Below are 22,271 nucleotides of genomic sequence, written 5' to 3'. Positions count from 1 at the left end.
TATAGATTAGGGTCTTTTTCAGTTGTTGCCATTATAAATCCCTGTTCCCAGGGGTGCCAAGCTATCACAAAAATTTGCTTTGGGCAATGCTTTGAGATAAGTTCTTCAAATAATGCATAGGGCTGGCAACTCCCACTTGTGTTAGTAGGAGTTATCAAGGCAAATCTCTCATGGATTCATGGGAGAAAAAGCTCCAAAGTATAAAAAGTTTCGGCCTGAGGATTATTTGTTTTTGATATATATCCTGATAAAAACATGCTCTAAAATAAACCACTTCAAGCTAGTGATCTCAGTTATTTGCTGGGACTGTTAACACTCAGTAGATTGTGTTAACCTGAAATTCCACTGATGAAGCCTGTAACATAAATTACTTCCTAAATATTTGTGGAAGAAAGAATGATAGTTTGGCTGAAGAAATATGAATTTTTAAGACAATAGTAGATTTTATCTAATTAATAACACAGAAAATTTTTATAATAAACTTTTATGTTGTTCACCAATTCAAAAATGTTAGTTGAACTTGTTCAGATGTACCTGCTCTTCCTTGGAAGGTGGGGATATAGGTTGGTGTCGTTCATCTGAATGTAAATAGTTCTTAACTTCTGCATGCAGCTGCACATTTTCCACTTTGATGTAGCTTACAGTGGTAGACCAGCCCATCTTCCCTCTTTTTCTGGGACAAATTCCATTCCCCTGATTCCAACAGCTCCCATTTCATACTGTCCATCCGTGGATCAGATCAAAGGTTTACTATAAATGAAGCGTGTCAAGTTGTTTTCATTCATCTTCTGAAAAATCTGGCTATGTCTATGTCTCTGGTCCCTGCATTCCCCAAGTAGTTAGGCAGTAAAATATGTAGGAAACTTCCACTGAGAATAATAATTTTCAGTTCTCCTAGTCATTTACATTAAACATACAATTGGCTGAATACTGAAAAAGGAAAAAAAAACCCACTACACAGACATATCAGCTTCATCAACTTCAGTCAGTTTGGAGTAGTAGCTTAATTTTATGTGTTCTGATTCATTCCTTGGAGGAAATTTTTCTCACAGACTATTGCAAGACTGCAGGGAAAAGAAATATTAGCCTTCCAGACTAAAGACCACCTTTGTGAGCACCACTTTTTCTGCCTACATGTTCTACATTCTTTTTCTTAGGTAAGGTTTTCCTAAAAGAACAAACATCAGCAGTAGACTATATCAGCTCAAAGTACTTCTCTGACACAGTTACAAGACTATAAGCTCAGCATATAGGCTAAGGAAAGTGAGCTACTCTTCATAAAATAGGTGCAGCTAAACACACTCTGTCTCCTGTAGGCGGATATTTCAAGTCCACAACTTTATGCTTCTTTTCATTTCTATATGACTTTCTGGTAAACAGGTGGCAGAAACTTTAAATAGTACTTCAGGTGAGATCTCACCAATGTCTTCTACAACAGTAATATTGCTTTCCTTTCTCTACTGCAAATACTTACCTGCCACAATCTCAGATCGTATTTATCATATTGATAGTGTCTTCACACTGGTGGCTCACGTATTTTATGTGACTGATTAATAGTACCAAGCTTTATCTTCTTCCTCTATTATTTCCACTCTAAGCACCAAAGTCTTGCTGTTTATCTTAAATCTCACACTTTCAGCTGTTGTGTGTCATCTCATCTCTTTTACTCCAATGTTCAGTTCTCCATTTTGCTCTGTCATGGTCTGGACCTCTCCTGTGCTAATACCAATTTAGTACCATTGTAAACTATTTTAATTTTCATACTAAGTTTCCCCCAACAGTACCACTTGCACTCTTTCCTACCCATATTACAATTCTTGGGCTAGTCCATCTTCATAAACTTAATAAATGATTTCCTATGGGAATTACTTTATAATAAATTAACATCCAGATATACTTTAGCTGCTACATTTTTCTTTGCCTAGAAAACCTATTAATTTATCCAAGAAAGGTACAGCATTACCCTGGCATGATCTGCCTTTTCTGAACCTGCCTATAACTTTATTTCACTTCTGATTTACACAATTAACTATAATTCAATCCAGGTTTGTTCTAAAATCTTCATGAGGTAAGGCTACTATGCCTGTAATTAGTCAGAGCACACACCTCCCTTCCTTAAATACATGCAAGACATGTTTGTTTTGCTGCACCAAATGCAATGACTTGCAGTCTGATGGACTCCTTCAACACACTTGCTACCAGATTACTTTTCTGTGAGGAAATACTGAGTTGAAATATTTAAACAAAACTTAAAAGGTTTTTTCTGCTCATGTGGAAAATATATTTAAAAATCTCAGTGGAAAGTCATGAAATTGCATTTTGCTGACCTCTTTGGTTTGCAATGGGTAGCATTTAACAATCTATACATATAAATAAATAAATAATGAATATTTATAGCCCATCTGCTTTGAATATAGTCCATCAAATTTAAATGAGACAAAGGATTAAAGCTACAATTTGAAAGCTTAAAACTAGGAGGGTTTATTTTTAACCTTAAGGACAACCCGGCATTTAAATAAGACCAATTGGAACTGGGACTGAATGTGAACTCTTAATTTTATTAATCCCCTTATACTGTTGTGCATTGTTCTGAATCACCAAAATATGCATAGCTTCTGCATAGCCTGACATTTTGCTTTGCATTTCATGTTATATTTTAAGAAATACGTATCAAGTGTCACTTGCTAATGATTTCTGTGGGAGGAGATGAGTAATTAAGGACTTGTGAAACTGGGGCAGCATATGTTTTTATAATTGATAATATAAACTCACAGGATGGCTGCAGTTCAACAAAGGGCTTAGCTTGCGCTCTTCTATAAATAAGCACAGTAAATTAGATTACAATTTTAAAATTAGATTGCCAAGATTTTCAAAAGTGACCATAGGATCCATGTCTCTGGCTTTGGGACCTCTGCTATGAAGTACTTTTCAGAATCCTGATGTTTGACACCTTTTGAAAATATTGCAGTTTTAGAAAGTCTTTTATTTGTCCAACCTAAAAATCTATAATATGGTTTTGAGAAGAATTTAGCTAGACATGAAAAAAAACTCCAATCAACCCAAACAGAACAAGCAAGGCTACTCTGTCAATTACATTGTTAGGTATGTTACATATAATACAACATGGGATATAAATTGTTTTTAAAAACGTGGATTATAGTCACTCAAATCCTTCTGTATTTTTATTTAGTGTAAAGCATTTATTTGTAATATTGATAGGTACAAACTGAGTCTTACAGTTGTTCCCTCTTCACTGTTGCTTTGCAGTTTCATTTAGAAAGTCAATGAATGTTTAAGTTTCATTGCTTTTCTTTCCTAAACATCAGTAGAACACAAGACAATGCCACGTACAGTCTTGAAGAATTTATCCGGGATTTGTAAATAAACCAGTCCTGTTTTATGGGGCTTAGATGCTGAGTTTCAGGTAGAGGAGGGAGGAACGGAGACATTTTTCCTCCTCCAGTGCTGAAAAAGATGTCTGGCACCTGAAAGCATCAGGCAATCCACTCAATATGGCTGATACACTAAGGCTGGCTTCTAACTACAGTTTTTGATGACTGTATTGTGAGATTCAGGGGTACTTCCCAAATCCCTTTGAAAGCTCAAACAATGTTTTGATTTAGTTCTTGAATAGAACCTAAGCAGTCCACTCTATCCTACCACTGTTTGGTTTCCAACAGAAGAAAACTGAAGTGGAAGGGTGAGAAGGATGCTGGTGTGGATGATAGGGGCAACAGGGAAATTGTCAAAATACACTTTACCTTGACACGTAGACCATGTTTACTATGATAGATCCATTTTTTAGGAAATCCGGGAAAATGCTCTATACATTATTTTCTTTTTTTTGCAGAGTGAGAGAGTTGGAAAGATCCTGGGAATGAATCTCTGTTGCCTTTTTAGAGCAGAATGAAATACAGAACCAAGAGAATGAAACTTTATTCACCTTTTCTTAAATTCTGAAGTCTCTTTGCACTCACTACTGTTTCTTGTTTAGTTGTTTATGAAAGAAAAGAGTAAAAAATAGTCTTGAAGACAGAAAATATCCCAGTAGATGTTACATATGTTACCATAAATTAAATGCTCGTAACATAGTGGCAGGCAATAGTAAGAACAAGAAAAACAGTTGAATGTAAGGCTCAATTTTTCTGTTGCTGCTGTTTGAACTTTTTCTACTACCTCCACTACTTCAGGAGTAGATACAGAACTTCTGTGCAACATCTAAAAGCTTATCTAATACCTGCATTTGACCACTGCACAGAGAAAACAGCAACATGGACAAACATTTCATGAAAGAGGAACTTCAAAATTCTTCTTACCAAGAATATTGTCAACTGCATAAAAATGAAGCTTGCATATGCTGATCTCTTTTCTCTAGTGCTGCTCATCTTCCTTCAATTAACAGCCTGTGTAAGAGGATTTAGGACACCAAAGCAAAAAAAAAACAAATGGATAACTATTGTAGTTGTCACTGGAAGGAGTTTAGATGAGCTATTAGGTGAGTATGGTTTTTGCTGTTCTGGTGGTACAGATGGCAGGAACAAAAAAATTTTGTGGATAAATGTGCAAATCTGTATGTTTTGTCCAAAACAAAATTAGTCATAGAGCGGACGCTACATCTGCTTTTAAATTGCCCTTTCACTTCTAGCCCACCAGGTGAAATCAGTCCTAGGAAAACTGCAAAGGAACTTTGTCACTAAGAATAAATTGTAGTCTGAATTGGCAACCCTTGTTAGATTCCTTCCTCTTTTTTTGCTGTACTGTCCCTAACAGATATGTACATATATGTATACACATTTATAAATGGCAGTACCAAAATTAAATGCCCAGACAGGACTTGGAATGGGTCTGTGTACTGTGTAACTCCACTCTTCTTGAGATGGTCTATGTAAAACTGCACTGATGGCACTGTCCACTGGGTAAGCTCACACAGTTATTCTTTCTGCCAGTCCTTCTGTGTCTCACAGAGATCAGCTTATACATCTTAGTTTTAAGCACTAAATTCATGTAGTGTTTGGAGGATAAAATTAAATGCTGATTAAGATAACAGTTGAACACTATCAACCACTTGGAAGGTGGGAGGGAAATAGCAGACAAGGACACATTTTTTGTGATTATACCATCCCACTACTCAGCTGAAATGGAGGAAATGCAGCTCCCAGTGCTATTCGGAGAGAATCTGAATGTGTTTGGTGGTATTTTGATGCAAAGGGAAATAAAGACTCAGAGCAAATTCACTGTGTGGAGGAGGAATGACACAACAGTAAAGCTTTGTCCTCAGCTACTGAATCTTAAAGCCAAAGTTCCTGTGTGTATATATACACCATAACTCATCTAACAGTATATATGCTGTATATTAGATATATACACAGAAGATTTCAATATGAAAAGTATTCTAAACTCTTCATGTAAAACCTGTATTTTTGCTGCAGCTTCAATCTATGAGGCAAATAAGGCAAACGATGTCTTTAAGTTGCTAAAACAGGTATTTTGCAAAATGGAAGATTCTGTTTCTCAAGAATAGTAAACTTTTTTGAGACAGTATATTAAGGTCTGCATTCTCAAAGGGTTTTCTGGACTCAGGCCAGGAAACTGAGTAAAGTTTTGTATTATAAGCTACAATGGAAGTATTTTTGCTGTTACTAAAAACGATAGTAGAATGCATTTTGTCTTCTGCCACTTCTCAGAATTGAACATAAGGGCACAAGAATTACTAACTTTTATTAACACACTGTAACATAAAATTTTACTGTCTCTGGTGAACTTCTCACAGAAAAAAAAAAGTCTGGAAATAATGCAACTAAATATAATTTAGGTCCAGTAGACACAGATGAAGAAGAAAAAAAAGACATATGCACACCCCATTACATTCAATGATACGCTGAATGCCATCAGCTCTTGTTGTTGAATGACAGTTGCCATTGACATCCATGGAAGTTGATCTTCAGTATCTCCCAAGTGTTGAACTCTGAGATACAGAATTAGCAATCAACAGAGTTAGAAAGACATATTAATTGACAAAATATTTCTGCCAACATAGTACTTTACTAACTTTTCAGTTGAAAATAAGCGACAACTTGCTCCCAGTGGAAAGCACAGTTATGAACCTAACACAGAAAATAAAGAAATAATTAAAAAGACACATCTAGAGTCTATAAATTCTTACATATTTGACTGCTGCCTGCCCTGCAGCCTACTCTAGAGCTGGTGTTAGCTCCTCATAGGCAGGTACGAGTTGAATTTCCAGGAGATGGAAATCACAGAAATCAAATGTTTCACTTCTACCTATTGTTATATTAAGAAATATGGATATAGGCAGGTGCACCTCTCACTACCTCTTTCTGTTTCATGTATGACTCATGGCTGTCAATGCATGTTTGGAGATCCTGGTGCATGACTGCTGAAATAGGCCTTTCAGAGACATAGGTAGAAGGATACCTGCTTTATAAATCCACAGTTGTCTTAGGCACAAAGTAGGTATTGGCATGCTCTTCTGTCCCGAAAGAACTGTACTTTGGGTCATGCATAGTACCAGAGTAATATATGTCTAAGAAACTTGCTGTAGCAATTAAGCTACTGGTAGAAAGCAAGGTGCCTAAAGATTTGGGGGGGAGTGGGTGGGGGTTGTCTGGATCACTCTTTTGGATTTAGGTGCTGTAATACTTTCTTCAATATGTTCTTAGAGCCTGATTGCTTCTGTTTAACAACTAATTACATTTATCTTATTTACTATTTAGTCTTTTGTGTAAGAAGTTTAAAAAAGTTCTCCCTTATATGTTCCTAGGAAACTACTAGTTTCCACGTCTGCTTTTTTTCAACATAAAATAGCTACGAAATTCAGCTGGTTACTGAGTTCCCAAGACTCCTAAGAAAAGACAACTCTGCTATATATTTCAGCAAATAACTCACCTGAGGTGCAGGAAGAAGAAGACTGCACTAATTTATAGAGAGCATTACCTGTTTTTTTTCCATTACACAATAAAAAAGAATTAATTTTTCTAGTTATTGGCTGATTACTCATGTTGTATTTCTGGTAAGTCTGGAATCATTAACTAATACAAGGATTCAAGACCTGGTGTTAGATTAAATTAGAATATAAATGAAATAAGCAACCCCAGAATAATATCATACCATATAAAGATGACTAAAAAATGATGCTATCAAAGTTCAAACCAATATATTTCATCAGAGTTTGTAATTTGTATCAAGAAATAAAAAAAGCATTTTTTTTTAATGCACTTTTCTTTTTGGTAGGTGATAAAAGCACCATTCAAGAGAGAAATCTGTAGTGCCAGTAATTTCAAATTTGTGAAGAAAGCTTTCTTCAGATCAAAAGTAAGAAGATTGTTGGCACTGTTAAAGGAAGCAAATATAAACTTTGGAAGTACCAACCATTTCCAAACTAGTGCTATCTCATTTTTTTTCTTACACACAAGGCACACTTGCTATTTTTAATTACAAGTTACCAAAACATTTCTTCCCTAATTTCATTGCTTTACTGAATGGTGGTTTACACTGTGCTTCTCATAAGGTTTTTCAAATTTGAGCCACCTATTAAAGTAACATTACTCTATTTTGCTTTTAGATGAAGGTCTACTTCAGGATAGGCTTTCTTTGTGTAAGTAGCTGTCATCTCTGCTAACATCACCAACAATGTATTTTTCTTGCATTGTAATTGCTTTAGGCATGACTGTCTTCTCATTGCATGCAACGACACTCTCTTATTAGAAATAATACGTGCTGTATGTATAAATAAACCTATGCATATAACACTTGATTAGAAATATTTAAGTTAGAATTAGCTAAGTGACGGCTTGGTAAAAAGAAATGTCTGGATGTTTTATTTATCAAGTAAAACTGCTATAGAAATATGCTTTTATGATGATTCCATGCTAAATATGGAATTATCAGTTTATTTCTGACTACCAGTATTTCAAGAGCATTTTATGATTCCTGTTCTGTTAGTACAGATGTTTTCCCCCTAGAAGACCTAGCAAGATTTCTATCTATGATAAGCTTTTATCATCACTAGTAGGAGGAGTGCTCAGCAGCCAGCGCTGGATCAGCATCTCATTTCCTGTCTTCTGCAAGTGCCTATTTGCATACAGGAAACAATTTGCTGAGAGTATTAGAATTATTTTACCAGGCGTGGATGAACAGTCTTGTTGACTTGCTACCTTGTTAAGAGACGGATATGAATCAATAAGGACACAATCCATGCTATGCATGTGAAGCCAAGGTGGTCATCACACATCACCACTTACATCCAAATGCGAGAGTCAGTGTCTTGTGGTTTCAGGTTCCGAGCTACGTAACATGATTGGATTCTTGGTTCCCAGAACATAAGGATCATAAATCTTGGATGCAAAATATCATGCTAGTGGTTTCAGGGCACAATACCTGTTTAAATTGTCATGACACAAATTAAATCAACGTGGCTATCACAGTAGACTCTGTTGGAGGATTTGGTTTGATAAATCTTAGTACCATTTGTTTCAGGGTTTAATAAGTTAACTTTTCATTTAGGCTGGTTTCTTTATCATAATTTTAATTTACTGCTTGTTTTTTCTAATTTTAATGTGTTATATACATAGCATCTTCTCCAGTATCTCACCTTTAAATCAGTTCATTGTTTCCAAAGCAATTGGCTCATCTTACCTTAGTTTCAACAACATGCCTACGTGAGACTCTAATAGGTAAATGATTTCCTTTTATTTCTTTGTTTTCAATCTTATTGGACTTGCACACTGGAAACATTTTCTCTTGCTTCTAATCAAGTAGTTATGAAACCGTTGTGTCCTTCAGTTTTGACTGCGTGTGTTGGTTGCCTTTACCTTGAAGACTTTCAATTCTCATTGGTTTTTCAACCTATAAATTAAATGTTTCACCTGAAATTTGATAGAACATAGATGCTTTCAATACCTTTACTCATTATCTGCTAAGTATGTTCATTAATCAACATTTCCTATTTTAAATAAAAATGTATTATTCTGACAGTTGTGATTATGGTCTCCTAGCAACTTTCTCAGACTGGCCCTTTTCACTTCAATAGGTCTAAGACCAGAAAAGAATGAAGATAGCCTTAATTCTGCATGTGGTTTAATCCTTTTCTCCATGTGGTATAACTTTAATTTATTAAAGGAGTTGATACCTGTAATTTCATTGGACTAATGATAAAGTACAGTATTAAACTTACATTCTACATGTCAGGGTAACCTATATCACAGAAAGAAAAATCTTTTCCCACATATTCACTTGGAGCCTGCAGTTAGCAGGCTGATTGTTTTTCAGACAGAAAGGTCCAGCAAGGCATCTTAAAAGAAAAACTGAATTCAATAGGATTTTTCAATACGTCAGCAAGAATCAACTTTTCTTCATTTTATGTGCTGCTCTCCTCAACTCCACAAGGCTGCATGAGGTAAATTTTCTTGTCCCAAGTTGCCAAGTGCCTTCTCCTTTTTCAAGTCCTCCTTAAGCTTTTCTCTGAAATTACTTCCTCTTCTTTTTATGTCTGTCCATATATCTGTACCTTTTTTCTCCCAGACCGTATTTTTGTCTTGTCACAGCTCATTCTTACAAAACTGTGTAAACTCTTCTCCTTAGGTGCCTGATGTTACAATCTCTGGCACCCTAGGAGACAGCTGCACTGCTTTCAGAAGAACAGAAAAGTTTATAATGCTACAACAGTAGATCTCCAAAATAATAGTTAATAAACCACCATATATATATATATATATGCATGTATATACTTGTACATGAAGAAATCCATTCTTCCTTGCTGTCAGGGTGCAATTTCTCATTCTTCACCACTGAACAGATCAGATCTCTTTGCATTGGTTGGCACTTACTTCACAGCTCCATCTTCATGGATGCACACGGACAGCAGGACTACTGACAACATCAGTGTTCATCCCTTCTGTGTCTACTGAAGCTATCAGTTTAAGTATCTGAGCCTGTTCTTGCATTTGTTAGTCATCTATATTGTTTACAACACAGTTGCATACAGGCTTACAGGATAAATTCCGTAGTTCTCTGAAGGGGTAAGAGACTGGATGTGCTCAGGGCTTTATTATGGGCTCAAGTTTCTGGTTTTATAACTTGCAAAGGACAAATACAGGTAGTTTGAGTGCACCGTCCTCTAGAAGATATGCCAAATTCAACTATTCTTTGTTGACACACAGTTGATGTCCTGGTCTTGTATGGTTTGGAGCCAGAAATAAAGCTGGAAAGAGTGAGCTTTGGAGATGGTTGTGCTTAAACCTACACTAGGCTTTGCCCCAGTTGTCATTGCACAGCAAGCACTTCAATGGGCTTGGGGACATGATTTCTGTAACACTGTTCTTAGCAAATCATATGGATTTTATCTTGGAAACATGGACACTAGCAGTCTGAGCCCTTTTCCTTATGCTAGCAGTCACAGGAGGAAGACCATGCAGGAATTCTGCCCTGGAAAAAAGTGAACTGGAGGAGCAAGAAAGAAGCAGAAAGCAGCCTGCGGGCATTCACAAATCCTTCTGCAGAACTGTTGATGTTGGACATTGGAGCTGATGTTCCTTTTATGGCTCCCTAACTTTTACTGATGTCCATTCTCTGTGGAAGTTAGTATAAGAAGGCAGCATGCATCCTCTGTCTGTTTTTATCTATTACTGAGATCAGTTACACCGCACAATTTGTGAACTTAGTTGCAATATGTGGGAAGTGCTCTACCATGTGAAATATATTCAAAATTACTTAGAAATAAAGTCTCTGTGGTTATTTCCACATATGCATATAAATATAAATATACTCAGCTGACCCCAAGCATTTGAAATCATCTTGTTCTAACGGATAGTGAGTTTACTAACACAGACAGGGACTGTGCCATGTAGACTGGCCTCAGTAACAAAAACCCCCAGGTCCTGACAGGACTGGTTTTCTAGTATAGACATAGTGTAGCTGTTAAATCTGGTGAAACCCTGAAACTTACCATGTCAACAAAACTCAGTTGGATCCAGATTCTGCTGTTTTCTCAGTCTTTGAACAAAGGTTTCTTCTTTTAGGACTTTCACCATTTTTTTCTGCATCAAATTATATACTATGCTTGTGGATACAGATACAAGATTGTATCTTGCTCTTTTTTAATTCAGTTATTCACACATTTTTGGAGACATGTTCTCTCATCATGCTATGACTTACAGCAAAACTTAAAGCAGTATAAGCCAAAATTTACTTGCTGACTTAATCTGTGCATTTTGCTACTATCAGCTTCTTCTCTAAGAGTTAAATTCAACCCTGTCTTGGAGGTACTGATGAAATTAATTCTCCTTAGAAAATAATTCCCCTTTCTGGTTCCTGCTGCTTGCCAGCTAGTGTTCTGGTTTCTCAGCTTCAAACTTTTTCCACCCCTTTTCATTTTCTCCTGGATGTATTCCTTCCTTTGTCTCCTTTCCCTCCTTCAGTTATCAGAATTGACTTTGGTATCTACATAACTTAATGCAATGGAAATATAGTAGGGTGGATTGTATATGCTATACAGAACAGGATTAAACAAAACTGCATACACGTGCAAAAAGTAGCTTTTAGGCCCATCCTTTATTTCTGGCTATTGGGATAAAACAGAATTGAATGAATAGTTAATTACTGGTTCTTATAAAAGTAAACCCTAATTTAAAAATTAAAAAGAAAGAGGGGAAAAAAAGGCAAGCCTGTTAGACAATGAAAATTAGTGGCTGATAACTAGGGGAAATGTCTATATTTTGAAGTATTAAGAAAGAAGGGATGAGGGGAAGGAGAGAATGAAGAAGGGAGGGAGGAAAGAAGAGAGGAAAGGAAGGAGAAAAGAAAGAATGAAGGAAAGGAGACAACTATGTAAAGCACTTACGCTTTGTTTAACCTCAAAGGAAGATTTTTCTCTCCTGCAAGTTATTCACTTATGCACTTGCCATAGAATCAGCATTGTGAGTAAGTTGATAGCCTGTACAGGAAAGGAAAGAATGGCAAGCTGATTACTTTATGGTTTCACAAAACTGATGAGACAGCAAATGATATTCAATCCTATTAAAAAGACTAAGCACAGCCTTCCCCCCGCCCCCCTTTAAAAGAAAATATATTCTACATTCCTTGTGCTGGGATTGGATGATATGATTCTACAATTCAGGGAGTCTGCAGAACATCTGCAACAAAATTGGTTTTCTGTGGAAAACTGATGAATCACTTACTGCCAATGACTGGAAGGAAAAGTACTTGTTTATGCCCTTATGTAATGAATTTTTATGAGGTGAAGTTTGCTGTTTATAAAAAATATACTTTCAGTTGCTGTAGATGTACAATAATAGAATTCAGAATTTAGACCCAATGCATTACTGAAAAGACAGTCACTAGTAGAATATCATCTGTTTACCAAATGCCAAAAAAGGGCTTTTACTTCTATAATGGAATTAAAATTTCCATCCGTTCGCTAAGGTCTTACAAGAGAAAAAAATAACAGGGACATCACTGTTACCTTTGTTAACATATCTTAAAGTAAAAAAAAAAAAAAATTCTATAAAAAATATGCATTCTGCTTCTAAAAGTAGGTCTGAAAAATACTGTAGAAGAAAATCATGTTCAACTCCTCAGAAAGCAAGTCGTGTCTCTCTGTAATCAAGGACAACTAAGTACCTGCTCTTCCTTGCATACCCCTTCACTAATAACCTCTTTTAAGCAAGAGTTAAACTGACAGCTCAGGGGTAAGAACTGACCATTTGAATGTGAAAAATAACTTTTCACAATCAAATCTGCCTTAAGACAGTTCTATGGCTGCAAATTAATTAGTGGAGCTTTCAGAATTTAATTAAAATAATTGTTCTAGTCTTAAATTGGGAGATGGGTACAAGAGTTGAGTTTGATTGCTACCATCTTTTAGTTTCTCTCAGTATTTTCAGATATTTAAGTAAAAGATGTCACCCTGCCAAATATTTCCAGGAATAGCTGTAGGTGATTGGAAATGTGCAGATATGTATTTTTAATGACTAATACATTCTGCATTTCTTTAGCAAAAGCTGTTTTGCTGTGTATGTGAAAAACTTCAAGTGTTATTTTCTTCATACTTATCTCCTTGTCCTGACATCCGTATCAGTTCTGCAAGTACTGCTAATGTACCAGTCTTTCTTGAATCAACTTACAACTTTATTTTTATGAAGATGAGTTTTTGTGGCACTAAGCAATGGCACAGAGAGCAAACTGCATTCCTTTGTGCCTTGCATGGTTGCATCTACCACCTTTGAAATTATTTTATGGTGTAGGCTGTTGCTGCTATCAGTCACAGGGATTATGAAAAGGATGTAACTGAGAAGGCATGCTGCAGATCCATCTATACCTTCTGCAATGGCCAGGTTTGCTTAAACCTGGAAACAGAGGGCCAAGTATGACTTAACTTACTGTTTTCCACAACGCATGTAATAGAAGCTGTGCTGCGTGGCTAGTTGCTCATCTCATGCTTGCATTTGCAGCATGCTCTGGCCATTCAAGCATTGCTTTTGGAGAAGAAATACTACTCACCACGTGGGACCATTTTATCCTCTGTATATGGAATGAACAGCAGTCAGTGCAAAGCTTTTGCATGGAAAATGCCTTCTTCAAAATCCTCATGTTGCTTACCCTGAAGCCAGAGTCCTCTGGAGCTCTGATCCCTGTATCCAACACCACTCACTGCATCTAGTTTGGCCCTGTTCTGATCCTTTGGGTTAATATGGAACAAATCAGGGATGGGTTGTTATTACCGATTGTGTAACAGTCATAGATGTTAGACCCTATTCTGAAAACTATCCTGAAGCAATGGCAATTATTTGCTCTCTGAATCTTTGAACCATGTGACTATTACATGGGACAATCAACGGGATTTACTTTTGGTAGGAGCCTACATCAAAGGAAGCTGGAGTTAGGAGTTATCAATAAATACCATGCTCACATCACACATGCTTTTGCTAATTACAGAGACTGTTTTGTGGATATTATAACTCTAAGGTAGTCACTCACTTGAGAAACCTACTTAAGCACAGACAGACTGAAACCTTTTCATCCATTCAAAAGCATATTCAGAAGAGCTTAATCAGCCTTTGGGTCTGCATCATAAACACTGCTTCTTATTCCTTGTCATCGGCCATGCATCTCTACCCAGATAATTGGGTCTCACATAGTAGGTTCAGTCAGATGTTCAGTTCCTGTTGTGGTTTAATGCATCTGAAAGTAAGATAGAGATCACCAGTGACAACCTTACTGCAACACCGTGCATAACCATGACTAAAGACCTTACATCAAGACTGTGTGTAATATGACGATTCCTTCAGAGTAATCATGTAACAGGCAGCAGACCTGATTTAAAGCAGAGCAAGTTTCAAAACTCTTTGCAAGTCTTTAGTGCTAATACAGATTCCAATGTAAGAGTCAATACTGCCACGAACACTACTTACTGTCTGACTGTTGTAATAGGCACTCTCCTAGTTGCTAGTCCCAAGGACTGCCCTGCCTTTTGGCAGAGAAACCTGATCCTTTATGCACACCCTTTTTTTTTTTTTTTTAAGCCCCCAAAAATGTGACAACTAACTACACAGGGCAGGCTAGCAATCTTGCTAGGGAATCGGGTATATTTACCTGAAGACTTCTATTGAACCTGTAAGACTGACTTTTCCATTAAGACAATACATGAGTAAGATCCTTGGCACAATTATATACCAGAGGTACCCTTCCCAAATGTATAAACAATTTGGAAAGACTAGGTCATGCTACTTTCTCGGTAAACTGAGTCCTGAAAGACTAGTTAGTTAAGAACCCAAAACAAGATGTCACACCAGCTATTGGCAAAGCATCTAAAAGCTAGGGGACATGACAGGACCACTTTGGTCAGTTTGATTAAACTTGGCGGTTCTTCAGTCTGAAGTTAGACGAAGGTTGTAAGGAAAAAGACAGAAGAGAGGACAATGGTCTCTCCCCCTCTCCTGGACTATTCCCACTTCTATGATTAGTTAGTTCTCTGTTGCAGCTCTTCCAATACAGCATAATGCAGAGCGGTTACCTGGCTGCTGACAACTTTTTCTTTCCTGAAATACCCTTCAATATCTCCCTCAAAGTAGATACTCCTTTGAGATGAATGGTAGCACACTGGCCACCTTTACTATTCTTTGCACCAGTCTGTTCTCTAAGCAGACTCAGGATCAGAGAGGTATACCGCTATGGATTTTGTACTTATGAAAAACTGCCTGCAAGAACTAGAACTACCTGTTCTTGCTGTTGCACAAGCTTGCCCACATCTCCTGTCTGAATGGGCCTGCATTCTGTGTGCAGTGAACAGGCAGTTATGAGCAGAGGTGCAAAACCCCAGGTGTGCTCCAGCAATGGAAAAGCTCACTGCTTGGCCTTAGTAGATGCCCTGCAAGTATCTCGGCATGTTTGTGTAGCCATCTGGTCCCAGTGTCCCAGCCTGAGAGAAATCCCTTCAACAAACCTCTTATGCTTTGGGTCACCTTGCCAGGCTTGCATCAGATCCCACCTTGGAGGTGGCCCCCCCTGGAATAGCAGAAACTATCAGGACTGCAGTAACAATTAAAGTGGATGTTTTGATGGTGACAACTTTTGGGAAGATAAAGACAGGCCGTTGTAATCTATTTGACCAATTCTACTAAATTTTTCCTGGGAATGCACACAGCATTGAAATTCAAAAGGAATGAAGCATCGTTTTGAAACTGCTCCCTAGTGTTTTGGGTGTATGCACTGTGACTTGCAATAGCCCAGGCTACCATATTTTTGTTATTAGAAGTAAATGACCATCTGCTTTAATATCTATCATAGCAATAACCATATGACCCTATTCTGTGTGTCCAGTCATGCCACAATACTCTCTTTTACTTACAGGCTAAGACAGCTTCCTAGCAACCACTCAGCAAAGTGTAACAAATCATTGCTATGACTAGTCTGCCCAAAACTAGAATTATTAAAAAGATAATTTGCCTTGGAACCTAAAATTGAAAATTTTAAAGTGAACTGCAACTATAAACTAGCTGCATTTTTGCATTTTAGTCTCACAAATGCTAAAGCATGAAATCACTTGACAAACAAACCATTGAATAAGCAATAACTACCCTTCCAAAAAGTCTCTTAGGAAAAAGAAAAACTTCATAACCTCCTTAAGAAGCATCTTTTATTTGTAAACTTGATTTTCATAAGAATGATACATCCCAGATAACAATTGTAATAATATTCTCAAATAAGGACATTCATTGGATTTTATTTAGGAAATACACTTCTTTCACCTTTAACATCTTCTCTTCATTACTTTGTCCAGATCATCCTTGCCTATCACATTCCAGGCTTATGCAAAAATAAAGAAATATTCCCAGGTAATGCAGAAACCAGGTATCACCCCTGTAATTTCTTTTACAGGATGCTCAAACTCCTGATTTTCAGTCTTCCATAACATTAAGACCTCTCAAAGTATATAGAATAGATGGAGTGGTGGTGGTTTGTGGAAGCAAGAAGTCAGCATTTGCTTACTGTTTTCATCTAAATGCTTCCAAAATCACACCTTATTAAAACTGGTAATTCTCATTCAAACAAAGATATGAAAAGTTTTCTAGTATATTTATTAATATAGCCTGTTCCAGTTATGGCTTCATTTTTTTCATTTCTGATACAATGAAAACATTCACATAGCACACAAAGACACAACAGAGCACAAATAAAATGTTAATACAGGGCTGTAACTCCAAGACTGGAAGTTCTGGTCCTTTAGCTTTCTTAAATTCTAGGCATTTACCATTTTCACTGATGCATATATGACTGCTCAGAAGTACATTCTCATGGTAGCTGAACACTAAAACCCTTTTGTTTAGAAAAAATGACTGAAGAGATTAACATTCCAAAATTACTGCAGGAAGCATAACTAGATGTCCTTTGTTACAGCAGTTTTAACCTGAAGATATAATGCTTATGAGGGCAAATTATTAACGCAATTAGTATGTAAAATTAATTATCCTTTGATTAGTCTGCAAAATATGTTTTTTCTTTAATATCTTCAAAAAAGACTTTTCTGCAGTTTATATAGCACAAGACATCACAAAACAGAATTACAACACAAAAAAAAAGTGTATTTTTGATTTTACATTGCTGTAAGGAAGCTGCTGAGTACTGATTTTGAAGTCTTAAAAAGCTAACCTCATAGCAAGGAGCTTTTCAATACGCAAGTTGAAACCTTGGTCTCATCAATCTGAGTTGTGACTACAACAGAGTGAAGGTTTCACCATATGGTAGATTAAAGCAAAGAAACAAACAAAAACCCCCAATCTATACCTGACAGAAGGAACCAGTTTCTTCCCAAACCTTCTATTTCTGTGAAAGGCATGGTACCTGCTTAGTTGCATGGAAAAATAAAAGAAGCAATCCCACACATTAGGATCTAGGATCTTAGGGTAATGCAAACTGTTTATACACATCATAAGACGTAGACTTTACAAACTTGGTCAGTGATATGAGCTACAAACCTAACACACTGACGAAGAGGTACTACAATAGTAGGCCAATGCTTTGGTATAATAAGCCATCATAAGTATCAGAAGTTAAATTCCAGAAGAAAACCAGGGAAGCCAAATGCAATATAGCACTGCCAGCAGAAGACAGCTATACAATAGAGGTACAAAACTTCTAGAAACAGGTTTTGTACTGATACTGTAACAGGGATGAAAACCAGAGTATACATTTTACTAGGATTTCATCTGCATGAAGCTGGAAGAGACAAACCAACTCTGGGAAATGCATACAGCAGGACAGAGAGTGGAATGAACAAGAAGGTGGTAACATTCTTTAAATATTCAGGAAAAAAACATTTCTAAATAGGAAATAACTCCCACATAAGAAAAACATCACAGCTATCAGAGTCCAATATAGAAAACCCATGCTCCTGTGACACAATACTGCACTGTGACTTCAGAAGGAATGAAGACACCACAGGAAATCTGCTATGATTACAAACCATGAACAATGGATTCTGAATGTGTACAAATCTTAATAAAGATAGTTAAAGGGACAGGTAACAGAAATGCTGATGATCCTTTCTGGGACATTAGCCCACCCCAAAGTCAGGGTTGCCAATACATTTCTTTGGGAAGAGCTTTTAAGTGATGTGGAGGGACAATTCATACAGAATCACTGCAGGACCAGCAAGTAACTCCAGGATCATCTCCAACAAACTCGCCACTATCCATGCTTCTAATGAAGACAGATTTGTACCTGCTGGTTCAAATTGCAATGGTTACAGAAATTTGGCAGGCTGCTGATATACACGCTTGATGGCAAATAATATATTGTAGCACGGTATCTGGAAGCAGTTGCTCTGAAGTCTCTGTTGACTCACAGAACAGTAGCAGAATTAATGAAGTTCTGGGCTGCCCAAAGATACTTACAAACCCACTAACTATATTTAATTGCATCAGATGAAAGTGCTGTGTGTCACTCTAAAGATCAAACCCTAGAATTTAAGATCTTCAAACAAATAGGCTCGTGGGTTGTTTTAATCAGATACTCAAGAATGTAATAAACCATTTCATAAAAGTAGATCAAAGATATTGGGTCAGTTGTTACACACTATTTTTGGGACTGACTACTGATGATAGCCAATCAAGAACACAGCCACCATAAAGTGATTTACTTAGTTTAACCGTACACATTTTTGAGAATTCAAGAGCCAAAAAAGGACGCAATGTTTTTTGTGTTAATGAGACCTTTCTGGGTAAGACTTCCTGTTAAAAAAAGGACTGTAATTTTTTAAAACTTGTAAAAGATATAAATTTATATCTTTTATATATATCTTATATAAATCTTATAAAATCAGGTCAGAGAATAAATGGATGAAGTGTTAAACCAGGGAATAAGAAAAACATTACAAAGCCAACAGAGAAACCAAATAGTAATAGTCAAGAACAGGAAGAGTTACCTATTTTAATAAGTTTACATGCCCATAACTGTGTGTGATCTTTTTTCTGTGTGGTAGTGACTTCTTAGAGAGGTTTGGTAGCCACCTTGACCACACCAAAAACAGAAGAGTGGCAAGTCCCAAAGTAAGCATCTTGTGAGTAAACAATTTTCTCCAGTGTCTCTGACTCAGAATAATGTGGGTTACCTTGGGTAGCTGCCACATTCCAATGGATGATGGATTGCATCCCTCAGCTTTATAGGTAAGAAGTGGGAGGTGGTCATATATACACCACTGAAGATCACAAACATAGCTAACTGAGAAAATGAGTTCAGTCATCTCATGAAGTTCTAGAAGGTGCTCTGTATTTGCACAGGAAGTGGAGTACCTACCTGCCTACCAAATGGATCACTTAAAGCTTATGGTCTATCGATAAGAAAGCAATTCTGACTTAGAGAAAGTATGGTCTGTTATGGTAGCTGAATATGATGAAAACTATTATTAATCTGCTGAGATAATTAATCTTATACCTTTCCTTTTCACAGTAGAACACCACACTGGGATTCAAATTTAAAGTATTCAAAATTAAAATTATTCCTTAGGCTTGACAAGGATGCCCCTCCCACTAAACCTATCTACTAGCTAGCTAAGTTGGTAATGGCAGAAGCTTTTACAAGCTTGAGAAAATCCACAAAATGAGTAAAAGCTTACTGGGCATCTTCTCTATCTTTGAGGGAGTATATAACATGCAGTTAAGAAGTGGCAGGCTGACAGACTCTAGATCTAAGGAGGAATGACTTCACAACACAGGGGTAGCAAACTGCGATCAAGTAGTCTGACAGAGTAAAAGAGCTGGTGAACTCCTTTCTTTTCTTCAGAGAGGCAAGTCGGCACAGTTACTCAGTAAAAAAATAAGACTAGTAAAGACGTATGTTACAACAAATTACAGAGTCTCCAAAACTATCTTTTAAGCTGTTTTACAATAATTTCTGAATTTCTCCATTAATCTTGTCAACATAATATTTCACGTACAGTATAAAGCCAAATCAAGCTCGTATCAGGCATGCAATTCTGTCATTTCAATTTTATATTTCAGTGGCTGAAGACTGTGTACCTCTGAGCCACATTTAGGACATGTAAAATACATATCAAATAAATAGTTACTTTTAATACAGTAGTAACAAAAAACATGTGAACAGCCTATGGTATGAGGCATGGTAGGCCATTCCCCACATAGTGAACATTCCTTGCAGTGAGCTGCTAATGTGTTTTCACTATTGGAAACACCTGCAATAGGCAAACAGCATGAAGAAATTTTAAGTTTTAGTTTCTGTACGTTAATAAGTGGTAGCAGATATATCAAAAATTCAGCAAAGCCATGCCATAAAAGTTCCCTGTTCATGTATTCAAATCCTACCTGACGAATACTTTGTGGCTTGCAAAAAACTGACCTAATTCCTAGAATGCGTTCTGTAAGCGTTGCAAATGTTCCTTTCTGAAGAAAAATCAGAAAATTTAGAAGTCCACAAAGTTTAAGAAGTCCAGCTCCAAAGTTAATGTAACTCTTAATTTTGCAGAATGATTGCAGTTGTCGATTGCTAAATAAATCATAACATCTTTCTTCCAACCATCTTCCGCCAACAGTGAAAATAAGATACCATAACTTCTGGTGTTTGCTCAGAGGCTGGTATTTCTCTGTCTGAGATAAGTTATTCTTGTACTGAATATTCAGAATAGCCTGTCCCACAGTGGCATTCTTAGAGTAGATAGTGAATCTCCATAATATAAGCCATAAAAATGCTTTAAGTTCTGGTTCAAAATGAGCCAACACTCCTGGTTTAAATCCATGAAAACAGCTGCTAAACTGGGACCACACTAGTTGTTCCAGAGCTTTGTTTAGTTCAAGAGCATCAAGTTGACTTATTCTTAGCACAGGATTCACACTCTTTTCACTTCCAGTGCTGGAGGCCATTTCTTCACGAAACCCCCACTTTCTAGGAATAAACAAATAAACACAAACAGATTTTAGCATAATGAAACATTTCCTATTTTTATTCTTACTAAAGATAACAAAGTTCTAATATACCAGTAGTAAACAAGAAATAACAAAAAAGCTTCTTCAGAATGCTGTATTAATATGCTCAAGTCCTTTCAGGAAGCTTTACATTAACAGTGTAAAATTGCATCTCAAAAGAAGTTATATTGGACTATTTCTCACAAATGGTAATATTTGTATTTTATTCTAGAGAAATGTTTGACACCTTCCAGATATTTAGAAAACTCCACAGATTTAATATTTTGTTGAATAAATAAATAAATAAATAATTGCTGGGTATAACTGTAATGTTCAATTGGAACTTAACATAGAAGATCAAACTATCTTGTAAAACTATATAGTGTTTTATGGAGAAATAGGGAAAATTAACATACTGACTAAGATCTAGGAGAGAACAGTGGGGTGGATAGAAAATATTGCCACATGAATACCTCAGTAGCTGCAGCTGAAAGTAAAATCTCTGAAATACTAACAAAGTTAAGATTACACACAAAAATATATGAATGAAAATTAAGGTGGGAATGATAAACTTGCTAAATAAAGGCAGTGATTTGTTTAGAGAAGAATCACTACATGAGATTCAAGAAATATTCAGTATTCAGACATAAATTATCATACGGTACATCACTGAAGCCTGCACATATTTTCTAGAGTTTTTTTGACAGGTGTGGGATTGTGTTACTTGTCGTGTAACAAATTTCCTGGCAAGATGATTAATGTATTCTAGCCACTTCAACAAATGTATACTCTTGTTGTTCAAGCATTACAGAGAAAGATATTTTTTTGTTTAAATTGCTTAGTTTAAATGTTATTGTATATGGAATTCTGTGACTAAAAAAAAATATGCAATAAATCACAAGAGCAAAATACAGATGATGCCTCAGTAATGCAAAATTGTGGGGTAACTGATTTTTGGTTCCTTTCATTCACATAAAAAAACCCCAAAGTGATATAGGAGAAGTGGTATATTTCAGGTAATATGCAACACCTTCTAAACCAGATTCTTTGCATAACTGACAAGCAAGGGTCAACAGCCTTCTAGAGAAAGTACAGAAGAAAGTGCTTCAAATCCTTAAGGAAGGCCTACTATAACACAAGACTGCTTTGAATAAAAGATGCTGTACAGGATCCTGTATAGGAATGGTTGCTAACGATGCTAAGAATACCAAAGAAAAAAAAAAAAAAAGAAAAAAAGAGAAATCCTTCAAACCAGTAACTGTTTGCTGACACAGAGTGCACCACAAGTTTTAAATCCCAGTATAAAACATTATTTGCATCATTCCTATTGCTTTCTACACC

The 22,271-nt window shown here is 36.5% G+C and overlaps 1 protein-coding gene across 3 annotated transcripts in view; it reads right to left on the bottom strand.

Annotated features, from left to right (window-relative positions):
• Positions 1 to 773: 773 nt before the first annotated feature.
• PEX2 (peroxisomal biogenesis factor 2) overlaps positions 774 to 22,271 on the bottom strand; it is a 40,131-nt gene continuing 18,633 nt past the window's right edge. For 2 of the 3 annotated variants that reach the window (XM_056331694.1, XM_056331693.1), the window contains one exon: positions 16,133 to 20,910. In XM_056331694.1, the coding sequence (XP_056187669.1) occupies positions 19,974 to 20,888 (915 nt within the window). In that variant the 5' untranslated portion in view covers positions 20,889 to 20,910 and the 3' untranslated portion in view covers positions 16,133 to 19,973. Of the gene's footprint in view, positions 8,886 to 9,349; positions 11,951 to 13,992; positions 14,197 to 16,132; positions 20,911 to 22,271 lie in introns of those variants that run through there. The other variant, XR_008820745.1, reaches the window with a different exon arrangement.

The sequence above is a fragment of the Falco biarmicus genome, chromosome 3 (assembly GCF_023638135.1).
Source record: "Falco biarmicus isolate bFalBia1 chromosome 3, bFalBia1.pri, whole genome shotgun sequence".
NCBI lineage: Eukaryota > Metazoa > Chordata > Aves > Falconiformes > Falconidae > Falco > Falco biarmicus.
The sequence above is the reverse complement of the archived record's forward strand: the minus strand, read 5'-3'. Positions and strand labels throughout refer to the sequence as shown.